The sequence below is a fragment of the Oryctolagus cuniculus genome, chromosome 3 (genome assembly GCF_964237555.1).
Source record: "Oryctolagus cuniculus chromosome 3, mOryCun1.1, whole genome shotgun sequence".
NCBI lineage: Eukaryota > Metazoa > Chordata > Mammalia > Lagomorpha > Leporidae > Oryctolagus > Oryctolagus cuniculus.
Genome location: NC_091434.1, coordinates 32,060,361 through 32,072,808, shown reverse-complemented (window position 1 = coordinate 32,072,808; position 12,448 = coordinate 32,060,361). Strand labels below are relative to the sequence as shown.

Here is a 12,448-nt window from a genome sequence, read left to right as displayed (position 1 = left end):
TGGGATGTGAGCCTTGCAGGCAGTGGCTTTACCTGCTCTGCCACAGCGCTGGCCCTGGCTCACACATTTTGGATAGGAATACTCAACCTGTCATACTGACCTTAAAAGACACCTTCTTCCACTTAGAATAAAAATATTTGAATGAATCAATTTTCATTTTTCATGTTGTATTATATTTTGAGGATATAAAAGTATACACACTGCCATTAGCACATCTGTTTAGTTCATGTAAACAATATACATTAACTGGATAATACCTTAAGAAACACCAGGTTTAGATAGGCTTAAAGCAGTTCTAGCTTTGAGAGAATTGCATCCTCCATTTAGTAATACTTTTTAACAGCATAATATCTGAGACTTTGTTAATAAGGAAAAGCAATTTTTCAATAAAAACATCTAAAACAAGCCAAGTGCTGTTTTCTAGATTATACATGTATTTCTGATTATGGCTCCTGGCAGTTTTGAAAGACTGCGTACTTTTAAAAGCAAAGGTACATCTTTTGCTTGGCCTGTCTTCCATGTGTTTGTGGGGGATACTGATGGGATCGTGGGAAAGCATGCTGAAAACTTTTGTATTATCAGGAAGGAAGGCTCATCTGAATTAGTTTTGAAAAAAGTTAAACTTTAATGGTATTCTGTGGTTTTTAAAGAATGTTCTTATCTTCAACTGTCGAATGAGATTTGGTTCTTGGCCTTACTTTTAAGGAAGAGAATTGTCTTTACAGAGTTTAGGCTCTTTGAGTATTTGACTACTGGTATATTCTTGACTCTTCACAAATAAATGGATACTTCTAAAGTGTTTTAAAGATAATTTATTTCTCTCGGGGGCAAAAAAAGTTTATTGTCACCTCTCCAGTACCACTATAGACAGATTCTAATTTGTATCTGTAGTAAGATTTATCTTTCAAATGGTAAATGGTGCTGAATAATAATTTATCAGACACTTGAACTCCCTAATTTACACCATTCTGGGCTTGGCAGCCAGCGGGTGGCAGCAAGAGGAAAAGCCCTGTTCTCCCTGTGGAGGCTCACTTTCTTAGTTAGTGTGCCCCAGGTGGGGAATGAGAAGAATGAGTGTACACAGAGGGCAAGCTTTGGTGGGGTCAAGTGGATTGGGACGGGGGAAGAAAAAGGCTTTGTAGGTAGAGAGCAGCGTGAATGGAGTGGGAGTGTGTCATGGTGCTTGTGTCATATGACTTGGAGGATAAAAATGAATAAAATTTTGAAATGCAAGGTATTTTCTGAGGTTTTCATTTGCATAATACGATGACAATCTTATTTAAACTTGAGATGAAAGTTAAATGCCCAAACTTGTTTTTGCCCTGTGTTCTTTGGATGTGTGAGAATCTTAAAGTGATTCGCTTTTACTCTCCACTTAGGGAAACAGGCCCAGGAGACCCATGGCCCTTTAGCTGCTTACTGATCTGGCAGCCCTGGCACACAGAGCCCCTGACTCTAAAGCATTCATTTCTCATGTCTCCTGAACTAAGACATTTAGTATCAGTCAATTAATAAGTTTAGTATTAGGCTTTCATTTACTGCAATAAAATGCTCTTGCACCAATATTATTAATGACATTACATTTTGTTGTTGTAAATGAGTAGTGGAAATAGGAAATTTGAGCTTCTTTTTATTGCTTAAGAAAAAAAATCTTACTGTAAACTTCTTACATTATTTATAAAGGGAATTTGTAATAGATACTTGCCAGGTTTGACTGTGGGTGAAATATCAAGGGCAGCATTTTATAACCCATTCCTGGAACACGGTGGGAGTTAAGAGCCTCCAATGGGTTTCCCATGGACCCACACATGATATCACACTCAATCAGTTCATGTAGTGTAAGAAATACCTTAATGCTTTATCGTTTGACATTTTAACCAAGGGAAAAAAAAGCACATTTTATAGGTTTAACTTACTGTGACATTTTCTTCTATTTCCCTTCCCCTTCAGGTATCTCCAGGGCAGCTTACTAAAAAGTATAGCTCATGCTCAACAATATTTCTAGATGACAGCACAGTCAGCCAGCCTAATCTTAGAACCACAATAAAATGGTGAGTACAACTAGGTTGCCAAGGGCTAAGTGACAGACCCCTTATGCTAAAAGCATCCCAGCTGTACTTGGTAATTTTAGCCACGTGATTGTCCTTTTCAGTGATCAGCTTAAGAAATGGGGGTCAACTATATATTGATTTTAAGAACCTAAATATGAATTTTGAATTTACATTTTAATCTTAGCTTGCATGGTAGAAGGGAAAGCCAGTTAGCAAATAAGGAATCCCAGAAGTGTACCTCCTTATTTGATGCATTTATATTGTTAAGGCGCTGTTGAACATAATATGGAGAGGTGCTTTTTGTTGGATGTTTCTAGAAAAAAATTAGTTCAATGTGAGTTACAGGTCTAAAACAATGTTTGCAACTTTAGTAAGGACTCCTGGAGGAAAGGACAGCTTGTCCTCTATTGACACCATAGTGCATCTGCCTGAGCATCTCACAGGTCACACTGGGAGATGTACTTTCAAAACACTCTAAGATAGACCTTTCAAGCTTATTAAAACAGCAAAGAACATAAGGTGCAGAGCTTCCCCACTATATCAGGTCATCTAGGGAACATTATTAGCGTCTCCTTGGGTTGTGGATGTTGATTTTCAGAATACAGTTTGGGAAATGCTTTGGAATATTAATATCCTTATACCAGTCTTACTTTTTAGTCAAAAAATGTAATTAGCTGATGAACTTTATTTGTAATATGGCAGCTTCTTTAGCCAATTTATTAGTAACTTCTACTCAAAAATTGCATGATGATAAAACTTTCCTTTCTCAACAACAGTGAAAATCAAATTTTCAGCAAAAACTGAACCCAGACTCTGAAGTCTTGAGTGTGGCACCTATCAAGTAATCACTGAATATGTTCAACCAAGGCCCTAAAAAATCCCTAAGTAAAAGAAACCACTCTACTCAAGCTAGAGTCCTTGACTTTTTAATTCAGAAGATTCTGGCATTTCAGTATATAATTTGAAAGTAATTTTAAAGATTGACTTTGTTCAAACAAGTAGGTTTCATGCAGGTTTTCTCAACTTAGTTTCTAATTTTTAGAAGTCTCTTTTTGAAAGTTCAGTAAGTTTTAATTTTCTCTGATTATGCTTCACAGGTGACTGTTTTGCAAATTCACTATTGGTGAAATAAAGGTTTATTGAACAAATAGGGCAAATTGACTTTTAGAAAGATTTTGAAAAGTTTATCTTGGGATGTGAATGCATTGTTCTCAGTGGGATGGATGAGCTATATTGGAATCACTTGTGCAACCTTTTTCAAAATACATATCTGCAAACACGTGCATTTTTCTACTTCCATCTTCCCTCCCATTCCTAAAAGGTACTCCCAGCCTTGTAGGAAACTGGGGAGGGATGTGAGGTGTAATTATATGGGCAAAAACTTCATACTGATTCTGATCTTAAAAGCTCAGTGTTTCCCAAACTTTGCTGCACATTAGAATCACCTGGGTAACTTTGAAAAACGGTTGAGTCATACCCAATGCCAGTTAAATTAGTTAAATAAGCATATCTAAAGGTAGAAGTTGGGTGTTGTGATTGCAGTATGCAGCAGAGTTTGGGAACCACTGATTAATTCAGAGTGTAGGAGGAAACTGCTTCTATTTGGAGGGACCTTGGGCAAGTCAGTTTTGAGCCTTGGTTCCTTTGTTAAGTGGGCCGTTGGATTAAATGTCATGCAAGGTTTGGTGGTCCTTTTCAGCATTTAACTTCAAATTCTGTGATTTTAAAATTTGAGGACAAAACTGAAGCACTATAGAAGTATCCATCTTTGATGCTAATAATGTTACAGACTTTAAAATTTACATTTAAAATGTTTAAATGTTGTATAAATCTACTTTTAAAATTCAGATTTGCCTTCCCTCAATTGATTTGAATTTCACTTTGGACACTGAGGGCAAATGGAAGCATATAACTTACCTAAGAGAGAACCCTTTTGATCCCTAGTACACGGTATTTGTGGCTAAATCAGGAACACAGTAACATGTCTGAAAGAGTTGTTTGTTCATTAGTAATCTATTTAAATTAATTTGGAAATACTTGCCGTTAGTGTTATATTATGTAGTACTGTGCTGCATTGTTAGCACTGCTTATTTCAGGATAGCTAGACTTAGCATTATTTTGTGGACTCTTGCATTTACTATAAATTTTTTACCAATAACCATGCAAACGTGATCTTAAATATTTTTGTTTGAAGCACAGTTCTTTTATAATTTACCTTTATGGAAGTAATGAAAAAGGGTGGGTCAGTGGATGGTGAACTAAATCAACCTGATACATAGGGCCTAATGACTTAAAAACAAACCAACCAACCAATTTTATGGCTAACCTATTAATTGTCCTATATATAGGATGCCAATAAAGACTTCAGCACCACTTATGGTAACTTTGAAATAAATGTCATTGAAAAATTCTTAGAACTGAAAACTTGGAACTTAGGTTAACTTTAAACAAGTGTACAAATATAACTTGCACAGAATGGGAGGTAACATGAGTAGAAGGACAAATGATGGGAAATGTAATAATTTCAACATTATAATCAGCAGAAACATGTAGTCTAATAGCATATTGTATAGCATTTTGCTTCTCTTATTTTTTCTAAAAGCCAATGAACTAAAAAGGAAAGGAATTTCAGGGCTGCCCACACCCCTTTAAAAAATGCTCTAGGCCTAACATAAAATCAACTGTTAAAAAAATTTTTTTTTCCCTCCACAGTGTGACCTTAGCAATATATTACCACATAAAGAACAGGTGAGCTCTTTAAAAATCTGTCTTTTTATTCCACCTACTATAATGTTGCATGATAGCAGATTTAGTGTTAGGTCATAACTGTACACATTAACTGACAAATGCTTTTATTACAATACTGAAACATGTCTTTCAGATTTTTAAAAACTCTTGAGGATTGCAAAAGAATGTATGTTTATGTTGGTGATATGGATATTTACCATATTAGAAATTAAAATTGAGAATTGTTGGTATGCTAAAATCGGGTTTCTTAAGCTTGTCACTATTGATATTTTAAAGTAGGGAGTTCTTTGTTGTGGGGATTGTCACATGTGTGCATTACAGGATGTTTGGTCCCTACCCACCAGATACCTACCAGTGGCAGTTCCCCTCACATACTTCCAAACAAAAATGTGTTCTGGGGGACAAAGCCGCTCCGAGAACTGCATTGTTAAAATTAAATAATATTTTTCTCATGGGAAATAGCTCTTTTCTGCAACAAAAAAATTAGGTAAAAAATAAGTCATTTACATTTTTGCAAATCTCTAATATTTGGTTTAATAGAAAACAGTTGTATTCTTACGTTTTTTTTTCTAAAGATTTTATTTATTTGAGAGGTAGAGCTACAGACAAAGGAAGAGACAGAGAGAAAGGTCTTCCATCTGCTGGTTCACTCCTCAGATGGCTGAAATGATCTGGAGCCAGGCAGGAGCTTCCTCCAGGTCTCCCACGTGGGTGCAGGGGCCCAAGCATTTGGGGCATCTTTCACTGCTTTCCCAGGCCATAGAAGAGAGCCGGCTAGGAAGTGGAGCAGCTGGAACTAGAACCAGTGCACATATGGGATGCTGGCACCACAGGCAGAGGCTTAGTCCACTATGCCACAGTGCTGGTCCCTGCAGTGTATTTTGAAGATGCAATAGGATGATACCATTACTTTTAGGGAGGGTCCATACTTAACTTATGTGGATATATAGTTAGGAAAAGGTATATTTTAAAATCTTTCAAATAATTGTGAAATACTCAGCATTACATACAAATTCCACAACCGTTGATTTTTTTTAAGCTTGTTATAATTGAATTTACGTATCAGTGAAGTTGTTACATTAGTGTTTACTGTTTATCATGCACAATGAATAGATCTTTTACTTGTACATGACTTTATATTATGCATTTACACATTTGTTGTTTGGAAAAATGTTGGCTCATTGTTCTTTATAGTGTCAAAAATGCATTTTTGTTGGTATCACAGTCAGTCTTACCAAAAAGTCCTTTAGGTGTTGACAAGCTGTCAGGCTCATAATGGAAAATATCCTTATTTTTAACTTGAAAGCTTCAATTTTATTACTTGCAACAAATATTTTCCTTGACAGGCTCACTGTCCTCATTTTTGAGAAGATAGTTATTCTATTTTTTTTTTAAAGATTTATTTATTTATTTGAAAGGCAGAATTTCACACACACACACACACACACACACACACAGAAATAGATATTCCATTCACTGGTCCACTCCCCACATGGCCACAGCAGCCAGAGCTGGACCAGGCTGAAGTCAGGAACCTGCAGCATCATATAGGTCTCTCACGTGGGTGCTGGGACCCAAGCACTTGGGCAGTCTTCCACTGCTTTCCCAGGCACATTAACAGGAACCTGGATTGAATGTGGATTGCAGGTGGTGGCTTAACCTGTTTTGCCACAGTGCCAGCTCAGTACTTTCACATAAAAATGGTGTTCTGTGAAAAACAAAAAACAAAAACAGTTCCTTAGCTCACAACTAGATCACAAGTGTGATTCCTTACTAATCCACTACACTTCAATATGCAGAAGTAGTTTATGTAAACTTTCCTCAAGGACATTCTTAGGTGAAGCTTTATTTTTAAACTGTAGTGGACAACAGAATGGCAGCCAGTATAATTTAGAACCACAGCCTTGACTCATGCTGAGAAGCAGCAGCTTAGTCACTTTTGCTTTTATCCGATCATTGCACATCTGACTCGAGAAAGCAGGTAAGGCCTTAGTATTCCCATAAGAACTGTGCTGACCTTATGGGAACCACACTTGGGACACAGTGTATTCATTTGGTGAACTTTTACATGAAAAGACTGATTCCTTTTAAAATAAAAAGGCAGGTTTTTTTTGTTTGTTTGTTTGTTTGTTTTTTTAAGATTTATTTGAGAGGTAGAGTTACAGACGGAGAGAGAGAGAGAGAGAGAGAGCTTCCATCCTCTCGTTCACTCCCCAAATGGCTACAATGGCTGGAGCTGAGCTGATCTGATCTGAAGCCAGGAGCCTATTCCAGGTTTCCCACATAGATGCAGGGGCCCAAGGACTTGGGCCATCTTCTGCTCTCCCAGGCTATAAGCTGAAAGCTGGATCAGAAGAGGAACAGCCAGGACTTGAACTGGCACCCATATGGGATGCCAGTGCTGCAGGTGGATGCTTAGCCCACTATGCCACAGTGCCAGCCTGAAGGCAGTTAGTTTTTAACTGAGACTATTTAAAAGAAGCAAAAAATACATAAGAATATAATGTTGATAACTAAAAAGAGTTTTGGAAAACCTAGGAAGTCTGGATCTCATATTCACATTCGTTAAAGTTCTAAAGACTTCATTACCCATTACTACTGCTTTGTTTCAGTGTGAGGTTAGAGGAGTGAAAAAAACCCATGATTAATTGCATTACTCTTAGGGAGGGTCCATACTTAAAGGCAAGTCTAGTAGGTGTTGTACTTAAAATGATGAGTAAAATGAGGTCGTGAAGCCATTTTGAGGCCCCAGGGCCCAAGAGAAGAATTTGTAAAACTATTTACTTGAGGTGAGGCTTCTTCCTCCACCCTTATCTACCCTCTACTCGATGTTTTTACTCATATTAACAATTCCTGAATTAATATTTTAAATGCACATTGTTTTTATAGAGATGCAAATAGATCCCTGGATATTTTTGATGAGAGATCACATCCACTCACAGTAAGTGTCACTTTTTTTCTAATGTATTTCTCTCTCTCTCTCACTTTTGCTCATAAAATTTTTACCCCCCCCCCCAAACCTTTTTATTTTACTTAAGGTATACAAGTTTCATGTATTTCATATATACAGATTTAGGAACAACATAGCAATACCTCTCCCCTTCCCTTCCCTCCCAGTATTTTTCTCTTATAGAGTTATGTGTGTTTCATGCTGATTTACTTTGAGATTAATTACTAGAAGGAAATTACTTTCTCTAGCTTGAATTCAATTTGTCTTCCATTAAACCTCCCCCTCTCCCATTTGTATCTGATCATCTTATAAAAGGAGTGGTACATAAGGAATAGAGTACAGCAAGGTCTGATTTGATGCTTTGTGTAATTAGTGAGCTAAAGTGAGTAAATGTACTACCCAAATAACAAAATATAGCTTTCTGAAGGATAACTTTCAGTAACATCAAACTAAATATAACTGGATACCAAATGTAAGAAAAGAATTAGAAAAGTACTTCAACTTAAATAGTTTCAATCAATTCAATTAATTGAATTGAATTACTTTAAATAGATATATAAATTAAATCTGAGTAAAATGACAGAAATTTAAAAATTTATTTCCTCGGGTGTAATTTAGCCACTTTTGAGTGTTTGCTTAGCTCAATGTAGCTGGTGATTATTGTATTGGCCAGTGCAACCTGAGAGCCTTATGGCTATAGGAAACTCAAAATGTTTTTCAAAGCTTATTTCAGAGACGTATGATACATGATCAGTAAGACTCTGGAACATAAATGTAGTTTACATTTGCATAGAATTCTGTGGAAAGAAACATGAAAATTTCCTGAATTTGTGCTTGTACTTTTCTTTAATGAATGTGAGATGAGTATTGAGCCTTTATAGTATTTCCACTGTTGAAGAGACTAGAAGACAGGATCATTTGAAGGAACCCATGGGCACAAATGGAAAGAGGGCTATCTTAAGAATACTTAAAGTGTTTTTTCCTCAGTGCGTACTTACACGGCATCTTCTCTTTCAGAGAGAAAAGGTTCCGGAGGAGTACTTTAAGCATGATCCCGAACACAAGTTTATTTACAGATTTGTTCGTACTCTTTTTAGTGCTGCACAGCTTACAGCTGAATGTGCAATAGTCACTTTGGTAAGATATTTCTTATGCTTAAAAGATATTTAGAAATTGGTGTTCTACACAGAGTATGATCCTATGTTTTCAAATAGCAGTAGATTTCTGAAATTATCATCACAACTTTGTTAAGAGAAAATCTGTTGGAAAAAAGTAAATACACACATTCAGGTTTAATAGTCTTTGTGGTTTAGAATACTGTCAGTGCTTTTCTCACTACAAAACAATTGCTTTTAAAGGCAGGAGAGAGGAGTGTTCTTTCCCCACATTTCAGTACACACATGTACATGCTGCGTGCACACAGATATGTAAAAGACCTGTGGCTGATGGTAGGGAGGGGAGCAATGACAAAGCCATCTGGTCCACAGGCACAGACTGGTATAGTGTAGTTGTCAGTCCAACCCCAGGCTGTATTCCCCAGGCACTTCTGATGTGTGCTGTGATTGTGAGCTAGTGCCCTCAGTCTCTGTTCCTTGGCTAATAGGTAATAGATAACCTAGCCTTGATGACTTGGAGTGTCTGTTCATGAAGCTGCTGATTAGTGCTTAGAAAATGCCAGAGTGTCAGGAGTCCTTGGAAGCCTTTGTTGGCCTCCTAAGTGACAGCTGTGTCAAATGACCCCTGTGTCATTTGTACATATTTCCTGTGGTAATCCTTTATCATTCTGAATAGTAAATCCTGTTCAAGCAGTTGAAATTGTTTTACTCCTCCTCACAGCAAGACAGAGGAAAGTTAACTACAGGGCGGAAAAGAGTACTGAGGTCAGCACTTCTTTAGCATCCAGTTAGAATTTAGGGGAGGAGGCTTGTAGACAAGTTAAGCTTAATGTTCTTGTGAGACAGCAGAGTGGCAGTGTCTAGTCATCATGTGGATATATGGGACTGGAACATGTATCTGAGCTATCGTAAGGAATTAAGGGGAGCTGCTCAAATGCCGAGGAAGGTGTTAGAGAAAGAGAGATCTGTCAGGACTATCAGCATTAAGGGACAGGTCCTTAGAGGAGTGGCCAGATTGGGAGGAGGAAGAGCCAGGAGAGTAGGAAGAGAAGCTGTAGCCTCAGTGCTAAATGCTGTCTGCCCAGAAGTTACTGGCTATATAAATAGTGCCTGAGTACCTACTCTGTGCTTCTCATCTAAGTGCTGGCTTACCGGAGAGAGCAGGTTGAGCACAGTTTTGTTTTTATGAGCTTTTGTTCTAGTCCAGAAGAAATTTACTGTTTTAAATGTACAGATGTTTCAGATGTAGTGTAAATATCAAGAAGATAAAGCACAGGGTAAAGGGGTAGTGATTAGAGGGACTTAAAATTTTTAGGTGGAAAATCAGGAAGTGCCTCTGTAGAGAAGTAGTACTTGAAAGGTGCTCTGTATGAGGATGCTAAGGAGCTCTGGCATTATAGGTTGTAGAACAAGTACCAGGACTGAGACAGGCGCATGGCTGTGTGTTTGAGTAGCAGCAAGGTGGCCAGCATGGATGCAGTGGGGCATGAGAGAACAGAGGAGGCGAGGTCACCCAGGCAATCTCAAAGCACCATGTAGCTTGCAGGTCGTGGTTAGAAGTTAGATTTTTATTCAGATTAGATGAGTAACTTGGTAGATATGGAGCAGGGTAAAGTACCCATAAGAGGTTATTGTCACTGCTTTGGAGAGAATCATCCATAGGTGGGTGCAGAGTGGAGGTTTAGAAGGCAGCTCCGGTGGTGGAGATGAGCAGTGACACATGGCCACTCAGAATGGAAAGCAGTCAGAGCACCAGCAAAGGTAGTCGCTTTCTCGAGTTGCTAACAGGTAGCTCACAAGTAGGTTTTTGGCCTCAGCAATAGGCAAATGACAACATTAGGAAAGACTTGAGGAGTGTTTGTAAGTGTGAAGGCAGTAACGGCTTTGGCAAGAGTGGTCTAAAATAGAAAAAGAGTGGCTGGGGACAAATGAGAGAGGGTTGAGGAGAGAATTGGAGAAGAAATGAGAAGGCAGCATCAGGGTGTAATGTGAGCAGAATGAGAGAAAGTATTCTGGGAATGGTGGGGAGAGGGTTGGGAACAATGTAAACACACTCACACTGGGGGAAGTCTGGCAGAGGGAGGGCGTCTGAAAGAAAAGTACAGGAACAGTGTTCTGCAGAAGTGGACTGTACTGGCTTCACAGATAGAGGAGCTGCTTCAGCCACTGACACAGGGAGTACATGGTGTGAGTGAATGTCAGCAGATGACAGGCTCTATCAGTAATGGGTCCAGAGGTTGAAGGGCTGCCAGTGTTTCAGTGCTTGCTTGTTATTTCTGTAGAGACTTGAACCCTGGGAGGGCAGCTCACTCTAGGAAACTTGAGAGCACTGGGTTTTGGGAAATAGGAGCACAGTCTGAGAACATGTAATATTCAACTGGCATTTGTTTCTGCAAACACAGTTGAGTGTGGAGAACACTGCCAAATCTGAGCCATTAGTTTTACAACATTCAGATTGTAAACAGACTTTTAAAATTTGATCTTGATACAAAGAGTTCAAATAGCATATGCTCTCATACTCTTCTGCAGAACATCCTTTGAGATAACAAAAAACCGCAGCTTACCTCTGTAATCTCTCATTACCTCTCATCTCTCAGTCTTTCCACCTTTATAGGATAGATACTTCAGGTATGGCAAATAATGGGTGAGACTGCCTCACAAGCTGCTTGGTAGGTGTAGTGCGTGGAGTCCCAGGATACAGAGACTGGTGGCTGTTACTGCTGCTATAAAACTTACAGAATTGAGTAAGTTGTAGACAAAAGAAGTAATACAGAAAACAAATTCTCATGAAGTGATAGTAAAGATGTGAAGAATAGGGGCTAGGAGAAGGACCATTCTTCTGTGTGCATGTGCACCTTACACAGGCAGTGAGTACGGGAACACTGACCTGCTCCAGACCTGTGCCTGTTCTGCTTTGCACAGTGGCCACTGGGAGGCTCCCTTGTCCACCAGTTCTTTTCTGCAAGCTAACGCCACAGAAGGGTTAGCTACTGTGAAAAGACACGTGCTTGTCTTAGATATTCACACGTAATCACACATGATATACCATAAAATCACCATGTAACACCAGCCGGGCTGGGCACACTGCATGTGGCAGCACACAAGCATTTACTGACTGACCTGAGTGCACACCGGGCCTGTGTCTGCTCTCCTTCCCAAGCAGGGGAGTAGCAGCAGCGCTTCAGGATGCCCTCTGCGGAGATGTCCAGTCATTCCTGCAGCCAGAAATGTCTTGGAAGTTTGCATGAGCAGAGAAGGCAGCCTCTTTTGTAGAACCTAAGAATAAAAGGCTCTTTCTTTCTAGTCATAAATGGAAAGAATCTGTCAATCCTAACAGTTCTTACCATAGTATGTAAACTGAACTAAAATCAAAGACCAGTGCTCTACTTTTGCAGGTTTACTTAGAAAGACTTTTAACTTATGCTGAGATCGACATTTGTCCCACTAACTGGAAGAGAATTGTCTTGGGAGCCATTCTTCTTGCATCCAAGGTTTGGGACGATCAGGCTGTGTGGAATGTGGACTACTGCCAGATCCTCAAGGACATCACGGTTGAGGACATGTGAGTCTGTAAGGTTTTGGTG

At 38.8% G+C, this 12,448-nt stretch overlaps 2 protein-coding genes across 3 annotated transcripts in view; one reads left to right on the top strand and one right to left on the bottom strand.

Annotated features, from left to right (window-relative positions):
- Window positions 1–8,799, bottom strand: part of LOC138849203 (microtubule cross-linking factor 1-like) — a 32,143-nt gene extending 23,344 nt beyond the window's left edge. The window contains exon 1 of the mRNA XM_070071595.1: window positions 8,748–8,799. Within this exon, the coding sequence (XP_069927696.1) occupies window positions 8,748–8,799 (52 nt within the window). The remainder of the gene's footprint in view (window positions 1–8,747) is intronic.
- Window positions 1–12,448, top strand: part of CCNYL1 (cyclin Y like 1) — a 39,957-nt gene that overhangs the window by 19,916 nt on the left and 7,593 nt on the right. The window contains exons 4-8 of one of the 2 annotated variants that reach the window (XM_051848244.2): window positions 1,951–2,051; window positions 4,764–4,799; window positions 7,689–7,740; window positions 8,767–8,886; window positions 12,260–12,426. In XM_051848244.2, coding sequence (XP_051704204.1) covers window positions 1,951–2,051; window positions 4,764–4,799; window positions 7,689–7,740; window positions 8,767–8,886; window positions 12,260–12,426 — 476 coding nt within the window. The remainder of the gene's footprint in view (window positions 1–1,950; window positions 2,052–4,763; window positions 4,800–7,688; window positions 7,741–8,766; window positions 8,887–12,259; window positions 12,427–12,448) is intronic. The other variant, XM_051848245.2, reaches the window with a different exon arrangement.